At 35.8% G+C, this 24,153-nt stretch overlaps 1 protein-coding gene across 1 annotated transcript in view; it reads right to left on the reverse strand.

Annotated features, from left to right (window-relative positions):
- Nucleotides 1–24,153, reverse strand: part of LOC136874532 (receptor-type tyrosine-protein phosphatase kappa) — a 381,492-nt gene that overhangs the window by 71,725 nt on the left and 285,614 nt on the right. The window contains exons 17-19 of the mRNA XM_067148168.2: nucleotides 18,918–18,994; nucleotides 12,677–12,811; nucleotides 1,021–1,289 (exon numbers count right to left, since the gene is read on the reverse strand). Of these exons, the coding sequence (XP_067004269.2) occupies nucleotides 1,021–1,289; nucleotides 12,677–12,811; nucleotides 18,918–18,994 (481 nt within the window). The remainder of the gene's footprint in view (nucleotides 1–1,020; nucleotides 1,290–12,676; nucleotides 12,812–18,917; nucleotides 18,995–24,153) is intronic.

A 24,153-nucleotide genomic window follows, 5' to 3' on the forward strand; every position in this document is an offset into this window, starting at 1 on the left:
GCTGTGTTTTGCTCAAGGGCAGAAAATCAAGATCCTTCCAGAATAAAACCAGTCTATTATATTATGACTGGTCTGAGACAAGGGGATGCACCATATCCTCTTCTACTCAACATTGCACTGGAGAAGATTATCAGGAAATTAGCTCTTGTACCTGCTGGCATCATATTGAGGAGACAACATAAAGTCCTTGTATATGCGGATGATATTGTTCTTATTGGCTGCAATGATTTAGAAATTAGGCAGTCATTTGTGGAACTAGTGGAAATGGCAGCAAAAATGGGCTTATGGGTAAATGATAAAAAGACACATTACATGGTTGTACAGAGACCGAATCATGAGGAGGTTGACAGATTGACTTTGACGATTGGGAAATATATATTTAAAAGAGTAGAGGTGTTTAAATTCCTTGGTGTATTAATAGATGAGCAAAACCAAAGGCAACAGGAACCCCAAACTAGAATTAAGAATGAGCCCTATAATAGTGTCCAAGTTTTTAACAAGGAGTGCAAAACTGATTATCTACAATACAATTATTTGACCAGTACATCTGTGTGGTTCCGAGACATGGAGTATAACAAAGAAAAAGCAGCAGCAGTTGCAGATCTTTGAGAATAAAGTTTATGGAAAAATATTTGGCCCATGGTTCGAGCCAATCTCTCAAAGCTGGCAGAAAAAATCTAATTATGAGATTTTACACCCTCTCTCAACATAACACTTTGGTGTGATAGAATCCAACAGACTGCGCTGGGCTAAGCAGGTACTGAGGATGCAGGATAACAGAGCACAGTAGACTATACAAGGGATCTGTTAATGCAAAAAGACCTTCAGGAAGACCCCGAAGCACCTGGAAGAAGGAGATCTATAAGGTATGCTGGACCCTCCAAATTGATAACTAGGAAGAGCAGGCTCAGGATCAGAAAGGATGGAAGGGGATTGTGAGATCGGCATGGGAACTTCATGTCTCTCAGAAGCCTACAGAGAGTTTATACCTTTAACGGGTAACACCTGAACAAAACTTACCTACAGTGCACTAAGATGGGCCCTACCCCTTCATGAGTGACTAGTATCTTCTTTACATATGATGCCACAGACTGTGGATAGAAAGGAACTCCATGATCAGGCCAAGAAGTGAAGTGAAGATGTTGTATTATTCTCTTCCTGCCTTCATGGGAAACATGGAGACAGCGAAATGTATAATCAGCAAAAATTTGTTCTGATGTGTTGAGAATGGATACTGCTCCATGTGTTTTCTCCTTCCCCAGTTCAGGCCAGTATTGTTCACATTTCATCTGGAAAAGAAATGGAAAATCTAGGAAAAATATTCTATGTTTCAGGAAGGCATTAGGAACATAAGACACAAATAGAAAGTAGTAGTGCTCAACGTAACCCTGCACTGATGAACGAGAAATTTTAACAAGGTATTTTAATATTAGCATTAACAAGAAGGAAACAATTTTCTATACAAAATTATTCTGAAATCACTTAGATTTCAGAATAGCTCTGCTGTATAAGTATTAACTTCGCATGGATTCTAGGATATCTTTCTAGAGGAAACTGGCATGAATTATTTTCCCAATCTGCTTTATGTCACACCAACATGGATAGGTCTTACGGCAATGATGGAATAGGAAAGGGCTGGCAGCGGGAAGGAATTGGCCATGGCCTTAATTAAGGTACAGCCCCAGTGTTCACCTGGTGAGAAAATGGGAAAACACGGAAAACCATCTTCAGGGCTGCTAACAGTGGGGTTCAAACCATCTCCCGGATGCAAGCTCACAGCTGCGCACCCCTAACCGCACGGCAAACTTGCCCAGTAATATAAAATAGTAGAGCTCAATGTAACCCTGCGCTGATGAATGAGAAATTTTGACAAGGTATTTTAAAATTAGCATTAACAAGAAGAAAACAATTTTCAAGACCAAATTATTCTAAAATCATTCTAAGAATAGTTCTACTGCATAAGTATTAATTTTGTATGGATTCTAGGATATCTTTCTAGTGGAAACTGGAATGAATTTTTTTCGTAATAATCTGCTTTACTTCGCATCAACACAGATAGGTCTTATGGCGATGATGGAATAGGAAAGGGCTGGGAGTGGGAAGGATGTGGCCACGGCCTTAATTAAGGTACAGCCCCAGCATTTGCCTGATGTGAAAATGGGAGACCATAGAAAACCATCTTCAGGGCTGCCAATAGTGGTGGTTCAAACCCACTCTCTCCCAAATCCAAGCTCACAGTTGCACGCCCCTAACCGCATGGCCAACTTGCTTGGTACTGGCATGAAAGTTTAGAAAATGAATATTATAACTATATAAAGAGAGTTAAAGACTAAATAAGGAATGAACAACTGCTTGTAGTTTTATGTATGAGTTGATTTTAGATCATGGTATGTGGAACACATCATGGATGCCAGAACATGGATGCTTTGACACCTTGAGCCCCTCTCCCATGTTTTTCCAGAGGATGATTATTCTGATTATGAAACAAGGTTATTTTCAAATGGTTTGCTCTGATTGACTTTCATATGACTAGAACAGTATTATTAAAAATATAAACAGTACACAAATCTTTAGTTTGCCTGAAACAATAATAACAGATTTACAATTCTTGTTCACTTTATTTCTCTCCTACTTTGCCTAGCATGAGTTTGGCTCATGTTAATGAGCTGGTTGCAATATCAGACAAAAAACTTACAATCAAGTATCTTAGAACTTGAAAATAAATACAATGAGTGTAGTATGAAAATCAGAATGTCCATACCAATAATAATGTAGGGTGAGAAGAAACCTGAGAATATTGAATGCCAGATACAAAATATGATATTTGTAACAGGTGGTTCAGTTCATGTACTTACATATATATTCTCCAAGATGGGAACAAAATTAAACCAAACTGAAGCAAAGCTAATACTATGTGTTCACTGCTGTTATCATAGGTATTGTTTTATTGTTGTTATATTTGAAGCTATTTCTTTTCACTTTAGACTCAGTCTGTTGAAACTAATTTAGGAATAAATAACTTCATAAACTACCAGAAAAAGAAAACATATCAAAACCAAATTATACCTCATTAAACTTCATTCTTTGACCCAGCCAGAAGAGGAGACCCAATCTTAGTTTCACCTGCTTATAAAAGTTTGAATTGTCTTAAAATTCCTTTGAAATTTCATGTGTGCAGGTTTATTGGTTCTCTTTCATGATTTCTTGTCCACAGCCACCTCTCCTTGCCCAGCACACTGACGAGTTGTCATCTGCTTCCACCTCGTTTCCCCTATCTATCCTGATAGCTGCAGAACCTACCTCCCCTCCCCTTTCTTCCTCCCATGACCCTGTTACACCTCTATTTTCCTATCTTCTACTCTGTTTCCCTTTCCCTCTTTTTACTTTCCTCCTACTTCTGCAACAGTTCCATGTTCCTGTTCAGAATCCGTTATGAATTTTGAAAAGAATTTGCTTGGAGGCACTGTGTGAAATAGATGTACTAAGCTGGGACAAATAGGTGTATATGACTGTATATTTTTTATCAGCTTTCACAACCAGTGGAGATACAAGATGATCTAAATTCACTTTTAGTTTATTCATTGTTGACAGAAAATTGAAGTTAATCTCATCATGAAAGTTCATCCCTAAATATTGAATAAACTCTCCTTTCAGTATACCAGGTTTTACATTTCCTGATGAAATATGCACATTTTCTTCCAGCAGTTGTCCTTTTTTAGTACAAATTCTCTTGCAGATATTAATTTCTAGTCCTTTTCCAAGGAAATTTTGAATACTGTATTATGATTAAATATAATTAAAGCTTATCTTTCCCAATCATAACTATATCATCTGCAAAACCCATTACAGTTATTTTATCATTAATTAAACTTTATTTTAATCCATATTGAGTAGCCAGACCATGTTCACTCGGTTCATTTATAATGTGGTCAATGGATAAATTGAAGAGAGAAGCTGATTAAGAAGAGCCTTGTAAGACACCTCTGGCTACAGTAATGGGTTTTATTTTACAACTGTTCAATTGAATTCTTGTTAAATTGCCTGTTTGTAGACTGAAGACTAAGATTGCCAGTTTAGATGGAATAGGTAAGTAATTTAACATGTTTCTTAGGTATTTATGACTTATATTGTCAAAAGCTTTTCTTATATTTACAAAAACAACAGACCTTCTGTTTTAGCTTCATGTAGCAAAGAATGAAGTACTGGTACTGTGGTGTTAATCTCAGTACCAGAGGCATTAGTGAAACCCCTTTGATTAGGAATGAAGGGGGTAACAAATTAATGGATATGTTGGTCAAAGGCACACTCTATTACTCTTCTGATTATGGAACATATTGTAATGGGTCTCCATTTTCTTATATCAATTACATCACCTCCTTTATAAAGTAAGATGGTCCAAGCTGGTTTAAACTTGGAAGGTTGAAGGTATAAAGCCAGATTTAACATACATGTAGTAACAGAAGCCATTATTTCTATTGCACCTTTATTTTTTACCACTCTGACTATGATATGATCTGGGCCACGTGATGTATCTACCATTATACTATTAAGAGCTGTCTCAACCTCTCTGGTACTTGCTTCTTCTATAAACATACTGTTTTCCGTGGTTTCCCATTTTCACACCAGGCAAATGCTGGGGCTGTACCTTACTTAAGGCCACGGCCGCTTCCTTCCAACTCCTAGGCCTTTCCTATCCTATCGTCGCCATAAGACCTATCTGTGTCGGTGCGACGTAAAGCCCCTAGCAAAAAAAAAAAAAAAAAAAAAACATACTGTTCATTTCTGTTCTTTCATCTCCTTTCAGGTTGGAAGAATTTTTAGGGCAAACCAAGAAGTTAGGCTGTCCATATGTCTCGGAAAAATAATTAAATTATGTATCAGTTGTAATATCGTATATTTCATAATACTATTTAAGGAGAGATCATATTGCCTTCCTTCAATGATTGTAGTAGTGATACTGTGTAAGTAGAAACTTGTGTTCTTCTTTGTATTTCATATGATCTTGTTTTGATACATGTTCTGTACTTGCTGTTTGTTCATATTTTCTTTGATTATCTGTATTGATCTGGTCTTTTCTATGTTTTGGATGTTTTGGTGCTGGTAGTAAGTCAATTGCTGTAGCCAAGAATTCTGTCCAATTGTCAACATTACATTCAAATTCTTTCTCATGAACTTCAGTAGCAAACCTATCCTGCCATTGTATCATCTCTTGGTTAAATTCCACAGATATTTTGCAATGTCCATGATTAGAAGCTTGAGGGAAGTGTGAGTGAGGATGATTTTCATCAGACATCTCAATATTTTTGTTTTGATTTTCCTTACATGCCATGACAGTAATGTCTGACAGAGTTTATCTGGATCAGCTTTACTGATATGAATTGCAATTTCATGTTTACTCGAATATAAATAGCTGCAATGAGGACAATGGGATGAATCAGACTTTTTACCCTGTTTTAATAAATTTGAAATTATGTGTGACTGCTCCCAGACAGCATACAGTAACTTTCTCATTCCAGAGGCTTTCTTCATGAAAAAAGAAGCCAGTGCATCACAAGTATGCTTCATTACTATCTGCAGAACCATGGCTATGCAGAAACTTATACATTTTCATGCCAAAATAGTACCAGGACAATGTGATGAAATGGTGAAGAGAATGTAAATTGTTATTGATTTTACATCCCACTCCCTACTTTTATGGTTTTTGAAAAAAAAAATTATTATTATTATTATTATTATTATTATTATTATTATTATTATTATTATTATTATTATTATTATTATTATTATTATGTTTGTTTGTCCAACCCTTGTTCCATCTCTCTGCAGCGTTGGGTATGAGGTGAGATGAATCTGTTGTGGCAGTTTTTTTTATGACCGGATGCCCTTCCTGATGTCAACCTCATCAGAGGAGTTAATGGGATGAAATGAATTGCATGATTATGATAAAGGGAGAGGGTGACACCCAGTGCCAGCAAATAGCCTACTCCTGTCGAATAGCACCAATGGGTCCGCTCAAGACTTAACATCACCATCCGATGGACAAATCGCCATCAACAGCGTCATATGCTCTCACTCCATATGAGCACTGTGGAGAGGCTTGGAATTTAATCTAGGCTTTTGGCACACAATCTAGTGATTAGAATCTAGTGATTAGAAATTGGTTTTTTTTCGAACAATGGGACTCGAACTGGCTAACCACGGTGTCAGACTGGTTAGACTTCAATGCCTTAATGATCATGGCCACCAGGCATACTACTACTACTACTACTACTACTACTACTACTACTACTACCGGTACTACTACTATTATTATTATTATTAATATTATTATTATTTTCTGATAGTATTAAATGTGTTTTGTAAACAATTTGTAGCACCAATTGAATTTACTGAAAACTCTAACAAAAATCTCCCAATATTTTGTAGATGGTATTTACTTCTACAGGTAATTTATTCTTTGAGGATGCTTTTCTATAAATGATATTGAATCAATGCTAACAATATGTATATACATCTAATTATACAAGATAGCTGCCATATTAATGTAGTTCAACTTTACAGCCATTTTCCCTGAAACAACCAGTTTTGTAATATTAAATTTAAATCAATACAAAATTATCAATTTTTTACATAAAACAACACATGTTTTTAAAATATTCAAGATGTAATTCTGAATCAGAAACAAAAACAGGAAACTAAGTTTTTTCAAATTAAGGACCCATTTTCTAGGCAGGGTCACATATTGGTTCTAAGGGAAATAAGTTCTTGATATAATCAATATTTGTATTGGAAAAAGAGTATCTATATGCAGTATACAAAATAAGTGTTTTGTCTGTACATTGCTCAGAATTTAAAAAGAATGGTTTTTCTGTATCAGTCATGTCCACAGTAACAAGGAAATGCACTTTTTACTTTTCCACAATTTCTGTCTGTCTGTCTATCTGTATGTATGTATGTACACGTATCACGAGAAAACGGCTGAAGGGAATTTAATGAAAATCGGTATGTGAAGTCTGGGGATGAACCACTATAATCTAGGCTATAAATTATTATGTTCACACTGAATGAAATGGTAGTTTAGGGGAAGGCCTGAAATGTAATTCTCAAATATTTAAATTATTAGTGGTCCTATCAATAAATATTACATAACTAAAGTTATATAAAATTGAATTTCCAATCATTTATGTCTTATATGTTTTTACCATACTGGCTATGATAACAGAGATATTTGTGAATTTATATTTTTGTTGTTGAACAGAATTAAATGAAAATCGGTATACAGTGTCGGGGAATAAGAAACTACAGTACAGTCTAAGCTATAAACAATTTATTCACCCTGGATGAAATTGTAGTTTAGGGGAAAGCATCAAATATTTAATTTTTAAGTACCTATGTTATTGGTCCTATCAAAAAGTACTACATAACAAAAGTTACAGAGAATAAAATTTCCGATCTTTTTTACTGTTTTACTGTAGCGACTATGATAAGAGTGGTATTTCAGAGTTGGAAGAAAACTAAATGTGAAGGCCTACAATATTGAAAGCTCTTAAAATTGATCAACAATAACATTATATTGATTATTGTGTGTTGGTGATGTTCTTTGTCTCTTATTCTGTCACTGAACTCTGATAATGGGATTACTGCTGCATACTGAGTATAACAGCCTGACTGAATATTGGCAGGAAATAGCTGGGGAGTTAGGAAACTTTCTTCTTTAGCATGCCATTCCTCTGGTTCATAATTTCCTGATACTGCTGGTACGTAACACACTGGTTCATCATAGTATTCCAGCTATTCGATCCCTACTCTGACGTGCTATATTGAATGAGCAGTGTGCACATTTAAGGCAAAGGCTCATTTGGTGGTGGTGGTGGTAGTAGTAGTAGTAGTAGTAGTAGTAGTAGTAGTAGTAGTAGTAGTAGTAGTAGTAGTAGTAGTAGTAGTAGTAGTATGATCTGGTCTAGAATTACAATTTAGGCCTACTCCAAATTATAGCACCACAAGTCGCAAAATAACTGAAAATTCAACCCTGAAAAGAACTGTTTCTTAAGAAAAGCTTTTTCCTATTCACTTTTATTAAATTCTACATTCATTTTATTCCAAATTAGCAGTGAAGAGGGGATTTTTCCTCTGGCTTGGAGAAAGAATTTGCCTCCAACTTAGATAGTTCTTTCCACCGCCAGTGTAGTGAATTGAGATTTTCTGATTCGTCGGGTACTCCTAGGAAACAGATTAGTAAAAGAGCATAGTTTTTGGCCTGGAACTCCCCGCCGCCAAAAAAGACGAAGAGTTTTCACGAGTCACGGCTGTCTGCGGGTTGGTCATTCCAGCTCTGGAACTCTGGATTGTTAGATCAGCAGCGATATAAATTCATGAATGATCGGAAATTCAATTTTATATAACTTTAGTTATGTAATATTTATCGATAGGTTTTTCATTTGATTTCATTTGATCGAGTATTTCATATGAAAGTATTGCTTTTAATTGTGCCATTCAAACTGACATCATTGTAATGACCTATGTTCATTTCAGTTGTGAAAACTACTAAGAAAGTCTTTCTGAGGATGTAAAAAGGCAGGAGGAGATTGCCTACAAATTATAATGAAGACTCTCCAACTACTTGATTGTGATTGACAGTAGGCAAGCGGGCCTACCGTTACGATGAAAATTTCATTTAACGTTAAGAATTTCATACTTAGATTCCGTATTGAAACAAGATTTACATCAAAGAAAGGACAATAAGTTCCACCTTTTCAATACTATATATTGTGTGAAAGTTTTACATTACAGTTAAAACATCACAGCTTTTGTACATTCGGTACCGGTTTCGACAGATTCTCTGTCATCATCAGCCAAGGATAATTGTACAAAGACAAGTATAAATCATGACTTATGGTGTAATTACAATGGTGAATTAAAAATATACGTTGTATGATTAAAATAGTATATACATTTATAGATTGAAGGTCAGTAAAATGAGAATAGTCATATTTCTATAAGGTGTACACCTTAATATTTCTAATTAAAAGGATAACTTTTTGAGAGAAATTCTGTTTTTGTAATATATAGTTATAGTGAAATTTGATTGTAGGCTTAAGTCTGTAATATTTTAACTTTTTGACCAGTTGATTTGTTGAAATCATGTAGCCATGTTTGACACATTAAAAAGGTAAACAAACATTTAGTCAAATGGTGTTCCACATAAAATATGTACAATTTCATAACCCAGTCTTCATACGAGAAGAGACGTTTGGTGACTTCCCCATCGCGTTTCTAGGGTAACGTTAAGAGCTATGCAATTTAATACAATCTTTCTCACAACGTGTACACTACCTAACCTAGAATTCTGTATACAATGTAGAATTCCATAGCGAAGCATGGATTCATCAGCTAGTATATATATAAAATAAGAGTTTTGTCTTTACATTGCTCATAATTTGAAAAGAATGGTATTTCTGTATCGTTCATGTCCACAGTAACAAGGAAATTCACTTTTTATTTTTCTGTAATTTCTGTCTGTCTGTCTGTCTGTATGTATGTATGTATGTACACGCATCACGAGAACACGGCAGAAGACAATTTAACGAAAATTGGTATGTAAAGTGGGGGGAAGAGCCTCTACAATCTAGGCTATAAATCATTTTATTCACGTTGAGTGAAATGGTAGTTTAGGGGAAGGCCTGAAATTTAATTCTTAAATATTTATATTATTGGTGGTCCCACACTTGCAAGTTACCACATGTGTGGAGGAAAGCCAGAGTAATCGCAATTCTCAAACCAGGAAAAGACCCAAATGATCCGAAAAATTACAGACCTATCTCACTGTTGTGTCATCTGTACAAGATCCTATAACGGATAATCCTGGAAAGACTTACTGTGATCATTGAACCACTTCTTATCCCAGAGCAAGCAGGATTCCATAAAGGAAAAAGTTGTACTTCACAGGTCCTCCATCTGACACAGTATATCGAAGATGGATATGAAAATCATAAAATCACAGGAGTGGCTTTTATCGACTTATCTGTTGCATGTGATACAGTTAATCATCGTATACTGTTGTGAAAATTACGCAACATGACAAAAGATTACAGGATGACTCAAGTCATTTGCAATCTTCTCCAAAATCATAGCTTCTTTGTTGAATTTCAGGATCAGAACAGTCGATGGAGGAAACAAAAGAACGGTTTGCCACAAGGCAGTGTTCTCGCCCCTATGCTCTTCAATATCTATACGAATGACCAACCTCTTCCAGTTGGCACTAGAAGCTTCATATATGCGGATGATCGAGCTATTGCTACTCAAGCAAATTGCTGTGAGGTTGTAGAAGAAAAGTTATCAGAGGCTCTTTCTGAACTATCCTACTACTACAGAAGAAACCAATTGAAGCCTAAACCATCTAAAACTCAGGTATGTGCCTTCCATTTAAAGAACAGACAGGTGTCTGCAGGTAGCATGGGAAGATACTCAACTAGATCACTGCTCAACACCTAAATATCTAGGTGTAACATTGGATCGTGCTCTCAGCTGCAAACAACACTCCATAAACATCAAGCAGAAAGTGTCGGCTAGAAACATCCTTCGCAAGTTGTGTGGAACCAATTAGGGTACACATCCAAAGACGTTGAGAACTACAGCCCTGGCTCTGTGTTACTCCGCTGCAGAGTACGCTTGCCCTGTTTGGTACAGATCAAGTCATGCTAAACAAGTTGACATTTCTCTAAATGAAACATGTCGACTCATTACTGGCTGCTTGAGACCAACTCCACGAGATAGAATCTACTGTTTGGCTGGAATCGCCCCACCAGATATAAGAAGAGAAGTTGCATCCATGAATGAGAGAACTAAAGCACTTGCCTCATATGCACACCCAGTGTATGGATATATGAACCTGCCCACCAAAGATTGAGGTCTGGGAGGAGTTTCCTGAATACAACCAAAGATTTAAACGAATCTGCTCAATCCACAAGGCTGAGATTATGGAGAACTAGAAATCCTCAACTTGCTGGTTAGATGCCACCAATTGAACATCTCCCTCCAGGACACGAGGAACATTGGTCTACGTGGAAATCGTTGAACAGTCTTTGCACTGGGGTTGATAGATAAAGAAACAATATGGTGAAGACCAAACCACAGCCCATTTCATGAACTGTAGTAAGTGTCCTTTAAGTTGCACAATAGAAGACTTGATGGCTGTGACACCTAATGCCCGTGATTTGGCAAAATTCTGGGCAGACACTATTTGATATGTATGTCATTAAGTACCATTATGCTATGTAAAATGTATGCTTCTGATACGAATAAATAAATTGGTGGTCCTATCGATAAATACTTCACATTTAAAGTTATATAGAATTAAATTTCCGATCAGTTATGTCTTATACATTTTTACCTTACCGGCTATGATAACGCAGATATTCATGAATTTGTATTTTTGTTGGTAAGTCCATATCAACGCCTAGCCATGAGAAAGTGGGTAAACAGAATTTAATAAAATTGGTATATAGAGTTAGGGAGTAAGAAACAACAGTCTAAGCTATAAACAATTTTATTCACCCTGGATGAAATTGTAGTTGAGGGGAAGGCGCCGACAATTTAATTTTTAAACACCTATGTTATTGATCCTATCGAAAAGTACTACATAGCAAAAGTTATAGAGAATACAATTTACAATCATTTATGTTTTATTCATTTTCATCGTACCGACTATGATACGACTGGTATTTCAGAGTCGGAAGAAAACTAAATGTGATGGCCTACAATATCAAAAGCACATAACATTGATCAACAATAACATTATTGCTTTTAATCGCGCTATTCCTACTGACGTCATTGTAATGACCTGTGTTCATTTCAGTTGGAAAATCCACTCAGTCTTTCTGAGGATGTAAAAAGGCAGGTCTAGAGTGAGTGTCTGCCATTATAATGAAACCTCCCCAACCTGATTGTGACTGAAGGTAGGCAAGCGGGCCTTCTATTACAAGTAAAATTCCCTAACACAGTCTTCATATGAGAAAAGACGTTTGGTGACTTCCCAGTCATGTTTCTAGGGTAACATTAAGAGCTATGCAATTTAATGCAATCTTGCTCACAACATGTCTACTACCTAGCCTAGAATTCTGTATACAATGTAGAATTCCGTAGCGAAGAATGGGTATATCAGCTAGTACTGTATAAAAACAGTAAAAAAGCTGGAATGATGTTTACTCAACCAAGGCCTAGTTTGGATGTTGAGCATTCATTGAAGAAACATTTGTGTAACAAAGCAGTTTTATTCTAGTACTTTGATGCAGCACCACCTAGATGGTGCTTACTTCCATGCGTAATTTATTCTTTGTGGATGTTTTTCTATATGACGTTGAATCTATGCTAACAATATGTAGCTAATTAGGTAAGATGGCTACCATCTTAGACAAAAATTGGCCTAACACAAAGTGAAGAATTAGAGCAAATAAAAACACATGCACTACATAACACCATCTCACATATAAAACACACCAGTGAATCACAAGATCAGACAGTAAGCCCCCAAAGAAGCACAATACAGGATATCACAATGGGAACATTAACACGATTTGAAAAGAGCACCAAACTAATCAACAGGCCCCTAAATATTGTTCAATGAGTTTTCTATTACACTTCTCCAAATAACACTTTCAAACAGGGGTATATAGTTTACCTTGCCATTCTCCACAATGTTTGTTAGCATGCAAATGACATGAACATTTTCCTGCCACACCATACGCCAGAAGTCTACAATTGTATTTGATTTTGGTCCTTGAGTAGCAATGTAGAACTTTTGAGATTTATAGCCCTGGAAGAGAATTAAAATGATTATTTAAAATCCAAATGATGGTTTAACATTTAAAAATAAACTAACAAAAATATAAAACCTCCAGAACATACACTTGTTTATATAATTTCCAGAAGTAGACAGAACCAGTGAATTACTTTTATAAAGAAAGTGGAATAGCAAATTTTTATTATGTACCGGTACGGTATATGACTTATTTATCATTTCTTCCATGAAGACTTCGTACAAGATGAATGACAATAACACACATGAAATACAATGTACAAGATAAAAGCTAAAAGGAAATCCTATAATAAGGTAAACTGAAAAAACACATATGTGAAAGAGCAGGAAACCATAATAAAGTATCATGATAAGTTTAAATATATAATTAGATTAAGTTATAGAAGAAACAATCTGAAAACAGATGCCTAGCTTTTGCAGATGACCTAGCAGTCTTGTCAGACTGACTGGAAACAGCCACTGAACAAGAAGACATACTATAAGAACATTTTGAAGAAAAGAGGTTTACAAATCTCTTTTGAGTAAACCAAGTTCATGGCGATCATGCTGATAGCTCCTAAGAAAGCTAAAAACCAAATATGGTCAATTTTAGAGAACTGACAAATTTAAGTATCTACGAGAGGTAATTGAACCATACATACATACATACATACATACATACATACATACATACATACATACATACATACATACATAATTCATTATAGACTGTTATAATTTTCAGCATTCAGACTGAAAGCCTTTGTGAATGGACTAAGTACCCATACAATTTTATATTTGCAACGAGCTGAGTCTGACCATTTTTGCCTAGTCTCCCTTTGCATTGCTTACCCTCCCTGACAGAGTCCATTATTCTCCTACATAATATTTGCCTCGCATGATCTCACCACCAAAGCTAATTCATATACACAGCTTCACCCATCAATTTCATTCGTAATTTAGCCTTCATTTCATCCTTATGAATGCCCTCCTGCCACTGTTCCCATCTGTTTTTACCAACAAACATTCTTGCCACTTTCATATCTGTTATTTTCACTGGAATTCTGATGATTCAGATAGTCTTGCACTGATTGCAGATGATCCATTTGAGATGCTTTGATCTAAGAATCATACACATAAATAAAACTGGTAAGATGAAGCCAAGGCAATAACAGGTAATTACAGTATATGATGAAAATCAACTCTGTAACCACTACGGATTACACAGCATCAAAATAGTAAATAATAATAATAATAATAATAATAATAATAATAATAATAATAATAATAATAATAATAATAATAATAATAATAATAATAAACATAATAAACATAATAAAGAAAATTTAAACTTCATGAGATTTGATAAAGTTAAATAAAACACTCACACACAATAAAGACTGCATAAACAACATCGAGATATAAATACCTGGTTAACCAACATGACGACTAAAAGAAAGGAGATGGGAAGCGGGCTGTGAACCATACGAGGTCTGTGAAAGGTAGTGCGTTGCGAGGAAAATGAGATTTAATGGTACTCCCTTTCTGAACACTCAAATTTACTGATTATTAAGGTACAAACAAATTCAAATAGCATATTACAATGTATGTGCTAATGCACAAACGTAATGAAAAACATTTCTACCTTGGTTCTTCTAGAAAGAGTATTTACAATTATTAAATTATAGACAATGGCAGAGTATTTACATTTAAAAAAATAAATCAACGTTAAAATTACAACCTGAAAAAAAGGAAGGGTCCTGTTTGAAACTTTTACAAAGCAGCAAAATAATAAAATTTAATGCAGAGGCCAGTTCGGTTGCAGCCTTTCCTAAAACTCTTCAGTAAAAGGTGTATAGTTTCAAACTAGCGTTTGCTAAATTGGTACAGAGCTACTGGATGCATCCCCAAGGGAAATAACACGTTACAAACTACTAAATGAGGTGAAAACAAAGTGACATTTACATTAGATTAGAACGTTCAAATCAAGAAAAGGGGAATACCTCTGAAAACTAAGGGGTTATGACTAGCCGCGAGGGCTAAGTCATTTGAAGTTAAAAATTGGCGAATCGAAGGCACCCCAGGCAAACTAAGGTGCACAAAAAAAAATTTAAATTAAGAATTTACATTTAAAGGTTAAAATCCAAAACACGAACCAAACAGTGCTCACCTCGGAGGGCTGGTAGTCCCATCACAGGACAGATGGAGGAGACCTCTGCTCCCTTCGCTGGTCACAAATCAAAGACGAAGGACACAAGCTTGGCCCTGGCCAAGTCGCCAGGAGCTGGAAATGGGGCAATCAAGGGATAACCAATTAGCGCACGGGAATTACACTCGAGGCTCTTATATTCATCAAATAGCAAGATACCCGTGCTTCGGTATGGTATTGTAATGGAATTTAAAATTTAATGCTTAACGTTTTACATATAATCCGTCGAAATTCGCGATCTGACTCATTTTCAGAGAGAATCCGCCATAATTTGTTATCTGACTTGTTTTCTGAGAGATTATGGCAAATTTCCTCCCATTTTTCGATCTTTCTTTCCAGCAATTAATTTCGTCCTTCGCGGGCTAAGTCCAGGTATTCCACCCGGCCAGTTGGGTCCCTAAATTTTTGCCATCTTTTCCTATAAGCATTTTAATTATGAATCAAATCCTAAGGAAATCCGCGTGGTGTCATCTTGGGTGCCTTGGCGGTAGTGAACCCGTGGCCGGAATGCAATTGTAGTCATTATAGCGCAGTCTGCACATTTTGACGACAGTCCAGAACATTATTATTATTATTATTATTAGGGTGCGTGATATTAGTTGAATTTAGGTTTTTATTATTATTATTAATATTATTATTATTATTAATAATATTATTATTTATGTTCTAGAGCCCGAAGCAAGATGCAAGACAGCTACTTGGCGGTAAATTACATCTGCTGTCATTGCCATTGCTGACAATGTGACCAGCACCATTGTCGCGCGTAGGCAAGTGAGCGGGATTTCTGGCGATCATTCCTATCGTTTATTTTAAATGTGTTTAAATTTGTATTTATATGCCAGGAGAATCTACTGTAATCTAACTTCATGTTCTTCTCCAAAGATGGCTCTTGAAAACAAACCCAGGGAAGATTAAAAATTATCAGTTTATGATCAGAATAAGTACATTATGAACAGTAAAATCAATTGGTCTCAACTCCATTTTCACCCCACCGCCGTTAAGTTGATTTACCCCCCTCCCCACCACCACCAAAAAAACAGAAAGCGTGTTTCCTTATGTTTAAAGGAGATTCCAAATACCAATGTTCACATTTGTTACCTTTAGTTCTGAGATATAAGTATCCCCATAAAAAGAATTCATTTTTTAAAATTCCCTTCACACTCCCCCCTTAAGTGAATTTCCCATTAAAAATACTTGTCTTTTAATAGTAAAGGATCTTCTAAATACCAATTATCATGACTCTAACATCTTCAATTTAGAGATATGTGTCCACATAAAAGGAATTCAACTCCTTTTCACCCCTTTTGGCCCCTCCTATTGGGATTTTCCAAAAACAAAAAAATATGTGTTTCTTTATTTTTAAAGGGTATTCTAAATACCAAATTTACATCTGTAAACTTTTTATAAAGTTTTGAGATATAGATACAACTAATTTTAAAAACTCACCCCCCTTTCACCCTCCTATTATTTGGATTTTCCAAAAACAATAAAATATGTGTTTCTTTATTTTTAAAGGGAATCCCAAATACCAATTTTGAGGTCTGTTATATCTTCAGTTTCTGAGATATAAGTATCCTCATTAAAGGCATTCAACCCCTTTTTCATCTGTTTTCACCCCTCCTATTGGGATTTTCTGAAAACCAAAAAATACGTGTTCACTTATATTTAAAGGAGATTCTAAATACCAATTTTTACATCTGTAAACTTTTAAAACTTTGAGATATATATACTGTTGGATGTGTGGTTTTCTCATAAAAAAATAAAATGTCATGTGTATATAGTTTTAAGGAATACAACATTGAGATTATGTGTCGGTAACTCATATTAATTTACCCGAGTGGTTTATCTTCGTTTTTTTATTCTTTGAACATTTGAATTGCCTGGTGTGTGTGATGCTCAGTTGTAGTCAACAGCTCATAATAAATGGATGTGTGTAAAAAAGCTGGTGTTTCAATGGTATAATTTGATTACCTAAACCGGTGTAATGAGCAGAAATGAAGATATATCAAATACACTCATTTTAAAAAATCAACCCCCTTTTCACCCCCTTAGTGATGGAATATCAAAAAATCCTTCCTTAGCGAGCACATACAATGTACCATAAATGTATCCTCAAAATTTCATTTCTTTATGTCCAGTAGTTTTGGCTCGGCGATGATAATCAGTCAGTCAGTCAGCCAGGACATGTTATTTTATATATACTGTATAGATAAGAAACTCCATTATTTTAGCCAATGAGGGCACTGGAATTTTTGATGAGAAAATATCTTTACAACTTCCAGAAACTTCCTTTCTGATGCAACAGAAAATCACTAGAAGCATCTTACCAACGCAGGCATGTTCAGCTACATCCTGCCACAAATGTTATTACCTTAAAAACTAATTACACTGTTATTTACATTATAAAATTTTACACAATAAGCAAATGAATTTAGTAGAGTTGCAGAATAATTAAATAACCTTAAATATCTTCACATTCCCAAATTAAGACACTGTTCTTGACGTACAGAAAATAAAATGTTAAGACAAATTTTACAGTAAAAAACAATTTTCCGAAAGTTATTCTTCTTGGTCCTTATTCAAAATGATATTTTAAAATATCACACTCAGTCAATTTTTTTAGGCAAAACAAATGAACATATTTTACAAAATCAAAATGAAAATGATGACTCTTGTCCTTCAGCAACATACTTTAATGTCCTTTCTTGAGTTATTCTGAAATAAAATAAAGTTATACACAACATCTTTCAAAGTACCGTTTTCTTGTCACCATGACAAACTCATCATAGCAACAGAGAAAAAAAATGAAAATGGAGAGTTTTGACTTGTGAAATATGAAGGTGTCTGGTAAAGAAAATGCAAGATTCCCTTGTATGCACAAACAAATACACTGAATGTTGGAGCAGAATGAGAGTTGTCCACCAAAGGCAGCCAGACAGGAAATATAAAGGAGGAGCTTGGCATCATTATGAGGCACTGGCAGCAATACATATTCTATAGGACATTTAGCCATCGAAATATTCAAAAAAAAAAAAGGACTGTCCCTTTATGTTATTACAAGAATTGTTGAAAAAGTTGAATGATCCGCAATGAGCCTAACAAATTAGGTTTTCTTGGGGAAAAATGCAGAATGTAGTTTTAATAACACAACACTTGTGGCACGTGATGTAGAGAGAGAGAATGAGAGAGGGAGCTTTCTGAGCGCAAAACCATTTTAAGTGAAAGCAAGTGGAAGTTCATTTTTGAGCACCTGTTGCATCATGCTGTACTTAAGTGTAATTAAAATTTGTGGATTTCATTGAAAACCTGGAGCATTTCTTTATGGTATGGTATGTAAATTTTTTTTTATTCTGGTGATGTTTACAGTGTACTATTTAATTTTATAATATAAATTATTGCAAATTGATATCAGACTTATGTTTTTCAATGCATATTTCAACATTTTACTGCATATTATGGCATTTTTAAATGCATAATTTTCCAAAGCCTGGTCATGACCTTCCTTTTCTCTACAGTCAAGAATCTATGTTCATGACTAGTGTTTACAGAACTGTGGACAAGAGGTTGTAGGATTATAGTTCAATATTAGAGTTCAATATTAGTCTGCTAGACTGTTGTTTTACTGTCAAGCTTGGATTCTAAACACTTTAGTTACTGAACTGTAAAATGTGTTATAAAGCAAAATAAAATAATAAAGGAAAATCATAATTCTGGAACAATATTTTGGTGTGTTCTGATCCACCTAAACCCCTGCCTATATCAATGGATAAATAGATAGTTAACTGTAGGAAACATTTTAATAAATGGTCAGATAGCACGAAGAACAAGATGTGAACTGAAAAGATGAAACAAAACAAAAAATTCCACTTCACCAACAGAGATTAATTTATTAGTAATTACAGGGAATAACCTTACCTCAATGTAGTTTGCATTAATATAATCTGAAAACTCATCATCAGGATTTTTTCTCAGGACTACTCTTGTAGCATCATCTGTCAACCATAAAAGTTCAATTATCACCAACATAATAAAAATCCGAAACACAGGTAATAATCAAAAATTTCTGAACACTATCCTGAGAGAAACATTTTAAAATATTATATTCAGTCTTCACTCTTAGAATGCAGAATTCGTCGCCATAAGACCTATCTGTGCCGGTGCGACGTAAAGCAAAAAAAAATGCAGAATAAGTAAGTTCACCGGACAAAAAATTAGTTACCCTAGTGTGCACACACAGATGGATCATTAAGCCTGTAGAGATGGCGCAGCAAACGAGTCCTATGTTCGACCACACTTCCTCTACGTGAGCATAAGGCAGTAGCGATCAGTGAGACACTGATGTTTGAAGTGGACAGTGTACGTCAACATGGGAAGATGTAAGGATGTGACAGAGAAGGAAAATGGAGCAATCGTGTTTGGCCATGCCCATGGCCATACGGTGAATGAAGTTGCTGGATTTGTTTGTATTTTGCAGTGGACTGCTCAATGTGTCTACAAGCAGCAGTATACCACATGTGGTCACGAAACACAATGTCAGAATTGTGGTCGGAAAAATATCCTGACTGAGAGGGACTGGAGAAGCGTTTCACAACTTGTGAATCAAAATCGCTTCCAAACCCAACAGGGATTGTTGCAGTCAGTGAATGGAGGTCCATCCCAACCTGTTAGCGAGAGAACATTGCGACGGGAACTGCATGCAATGAACATTTGGAGACATTCACCTCGCAAGAGGCCTTTGCTCACACAGGTACATAAAGCTGCACATCTTCAATGGGCTGGAAATCATCGATCGTGGACAGTAACTCACTAGCAGAACGTAATGTGAGTCTGACAAATCACATTTTTGCCTGTATTCCAATGAAGCATGTCGTCAAGTGCACCGAAGGGCAAAGTGAAGCATTTCATCCTGGATGTGTGCAAGGTCAGGTTCAAGCCAGAGGTGGGTCTGTGATGTTTTGGGGGTCTTTCTTGTATCATGGATTGGGTCTGCTCACTGAGGTGATCACTAACATCCATGTTTATTTAAGCATTCTGGATGATCAGGTGTTGTCTCTCGGTCAACATCTGCAAGATGAGTATGCTATTGACAGCCCGATTTTTCAAGATGACAACAGCAAAGTTCATCAAGCTGGACGCATATGTGACTAGTTTTATGAACACTCTCCCACCCTATTACATCTTGACTGGCCTGCAAAATCACCTAACTTGAACCCCATTGAAAATCTGTGGGACATCTTGGAACAGCGGATAAAATGCTGACATCAGAATGCCCGCAACTTGGTGGAACTGCGCAATCAAATCCTCAACAAGTGGCTTAAGCTGGATGCGACGTACCTGCACAACTTTGTGGACTCACTTCCTAACCAAATCCAGGTGGTTATCAAGCCCAGAGATGGAGTTACATGGTATTCAATGATGCCTGGTAATGATTTCTCCTGGGGTGACTGGTTTCTTGTCCAGTAAGCTTAAATATTAAGTATAGTACTGATTGGCCTTAAGAATGAAAATCCACAGCCTGTTTCCAGTCATTTAACTGGGTCAGGAATGGAATGAATGAAGCCCCCATCTAGCGGTGAGGATAGAAATTGTGCCGGCTGCCGAAGCCCGTCGCACTCCTCTGGGGCAGTGATTAATGAATGACAGATGAAGTGAAATGATATTGGAGAGTGTTACTGGGATGAATTATGACAGGGAAAACTGTCCTGGAGAAAAACCTGTCCCACCTCTGCTTTGTGCAGCACAAATCTCACATGGAGTGACCAGGATTTGAACAACGGAACCCAGCAGTGAGAAGCCAGCATGCTGCCGCCTGAGCCACGGAGGCTCCAATAATAATAATAATAATAATAATAATAATAATAATAATAATAATAATAATAATAAATGTAAAACCTTTTTCTGTTATAATTGCTGTAATAATACTTACTTTTATTTAAAATGTCGAATACTGCAAACTTGTGAATTTATTTTATTGCTATAAGCATTGTAAATTCTTGACAAAGAAATGAAGGAATTACTGTGGTGCCATTTCCTCTTTGGATCAAAGATATATAATTATAAATAAATTCAGTAATGTACTGAATTCTTTCAAGAGTTTTCATTTGAATGGCAAAAGAGTTCCTGCCAATAATTACTTAATAATGACACTGCAACTCCTTCTCAGTGGTTTGACCAAAAGTAGAACCAATGACAATGTTCAACTTGCCTCGGATTCAAATCTAACAATACAATCTTCCTGTACTTCACATTAAACATGAAATAACTAGCTAGAAATTTGGGCTTAAATCTTGCGGATAATGAAAATCTTGATGATGACGATGATTACCGTGGCCCAAGTTCCATAACCAACTAGGGTCAGCACTTGGGTCAGTCCTTGGTTTTTAGGCGTCTGCCCGATAACTTGTGTTGATGTAGTGTCTGCAGTGGTGTACCGTATTTCAGTGCATAATTGGCGCCATTGTGTAATCGTTGCATCCTTTATTTTCAATATAAAAATAGGATTTTAAAATTTCATCACATGTTCAAATTTGTTCATCAAGGTACTTAAAACGTAAATGGAACTGCAATGTGCATTGCATATGAATGTGCAATTTATGGCTTATGGGCAATTTAGCAAGACAGTGATGTTTGTGAGATGTCGCAGAACGTCTAAATAAATAATACTGGTATACGTATGATGCATGGTTTAATGGCAGTCTGACAATGTGGTAGCACAACAGTATATAATTTCTATACCAGTAAACAGAGTTCTCATTTGATATATGTAAGGCTATAAGTTATTGTTTGTCAGCAACATCGCATGCACTTGTTTGTTGTATGGCTTTCAAAGACTTGCAACTAGGGTGCACTAGCATCAGAACATGCAGGTAAACTGCAACAGAATGAGTCACTAAGAATCTAATTCACGAATAAAGTTAATATTTGTTCTTATCAATGGTAAACATTGAAATAAGTGCGATCTTTTATCATAATATTGTTGTGTAACCAACCGCCTGTGGCCATAAGCCACATTCTTGTGGTCTGCTATAATACATAATCAAATGTTGCAATATAGGGAAATTTATGAGTAGGTACACCCCTGCTTGCAACCCTTGTACTTCACCTCAAGAGGGCCTCTCCATATTCTGGGGGTACGTAGGTTTTTCCCGTTTCGTATTTATTAGGTAATCTTGTGGAAATTTTGACTGCTCTGGAATGTACAGATGCAGGTGTTTGTGAGTAACGTGATTAAAATTAGGTATATGTGCGTGAGAACTTAGGTTTTATTTTGTTTTTGGTTTGTTTTTAGAGTTTTTTAATGCAATAATACTGTACCTTAAATTTTTATAAAATATAATTCAGCTGTAAATTCATTTTTTGAGCAATAAAAGTACTGGTATTAAAAAATGTTTGTGTAATGGTTGCACCCTACTACTACTTTTTCCAAAAATTTCAGTATGAAAAGTGCAACGATTATGCAGTGAAATATGGTTTGTGCGTGTGTATCCTTTTAAGTTTTCATTAATTGGGTCTGTGGCTCAGCTTGCTAATGTCCATTTGTTAGGTATCATCTTGGCGTTTATTTGGAGGTGCAGTAAGGGAGACCACAGAGAAATACTTCAGGCTATTATAAGGGTCTTGCTAACTTACTTTGTCAGCCAATAACTTTTGCTTTTTCTAACTTCAGCAGTGTGCTCTTCAGTTACCTTATTTAAGTTAATGCTAGAAACTTGGAGAAAAGCAAATGATGTAGCAAACTGAAAACTGCTTTCGATTGCATCAGTCACAATTTAAGTTACCTAAAAAACACTAACATTGTTTATGTCACCTTATTTGTTACTTTCCTTTTAAAAGCAAAACAACATAAGTTTTGCTTTGAAAAACATTTTAGCTTGATTTGAAATTAGAAAACAATGTTTCAGAGGTCACTCTTTGTACTTTACAACAATGTTTACCAACAAAAAACTCATCCCACTCTGAAGACAGGAAAGCTCAAAGTTGTTAATATTGTTAAAAGCACCATATTACATGTAGTGTACATGTCCAATGCTATCTGCTAATGGAAAAAAAAAAACGTGTACACTGGGGAATGATAAAACAAGTTTAACTTTGCATGGTAAGAAAAGCATCTGTCTCTGAATTGGAAACAGAAGCTACGTTTCATATACTGATCACCATCAGATTTCACAAAATGATCCAAGCAGACTTTAAACTTGCACCCTTCAAAGCAGATGAAGAACAAGTTACTAAAGTCCATGGCACAAAATCTGTGAAGTGAGAGTTTGAAAATAAGCCTTGTGAGTGACTGGCTGGACCAATAAGTAGTCACTGCCAAAGGGGAGAGAGTGGGAGAGAGAACAAATTTTTGCCAGCCAGCCGGGTGTCAGGAATGAGCAGCCAGGTGGGAAATACTACGTAAAAAATTAATATAATCAAATTTCAGTTAATTTCCCTCGGTGCAGTAACAATAGTATCAGACAGGTAAACATTAACTGCAAAATTGAACTATTTTAGTGTTATCATGAACAAGATATAAAAGTATTTTGAACTTCTCGTATTATGCAGAATGTAGTGCTCGCATGCGATTCCATGCTAATCTAGACACTGCTCGTGCGCGATATTACGTGATAGTCAAGCTGAACATTTGAACTCGGATGTAACTGATGCAATTATGCTGACAATAATGAAGATTTATCATTTAAATAAACAGTTTTACAGTATTTACATTTTAATTTGGAACACCCAATGACTCAAATATGTATTAATGTTATGAAACAAGCACATAACTAGGTTATGTTAGCCGGATGGTCTGTAAAAATGGCAGAGTGATGCACCTATTAATAAAGGTCCTAGGGAGAACACTGCATGTTGACACTATGTACACATTTAGCTATTGGTCTTGAAATAGGAAAAATGTCATGTTTAAATGAAAATGAAAAGCTGCATACTAATATCTTTAAATTATCATAACCTAACAGAAGTCAGGCACATTACACCAGAGTTCTGGTGTATATTCTATGTTATACACGAAATGGTATGTGCACCGCCGTCTCAATCCTATATACTGCCTACTCTATGCTATGCGGTTAACATGCTGCACAGCGTGAGCTCTTAACGTCACAAACCTCTGTTAGGGGCGCCAGCTAAAGCACCCAGTTTATCTCCGTACCCA

This window comes from Anabrus simplex, chromosome 5 (assembly GCF_040414725.1).
Source record: "Anabrus simplex isolate iqAnaSimp1 chromosome 5, ASM4041472v1, whole genome shotgun sequence".
NCBI lineage: Eukaryota > Metazoa > Arthropoda > Insecta > Orthoptera > Tettigoniidae > Anabrus > Anabrus simplex.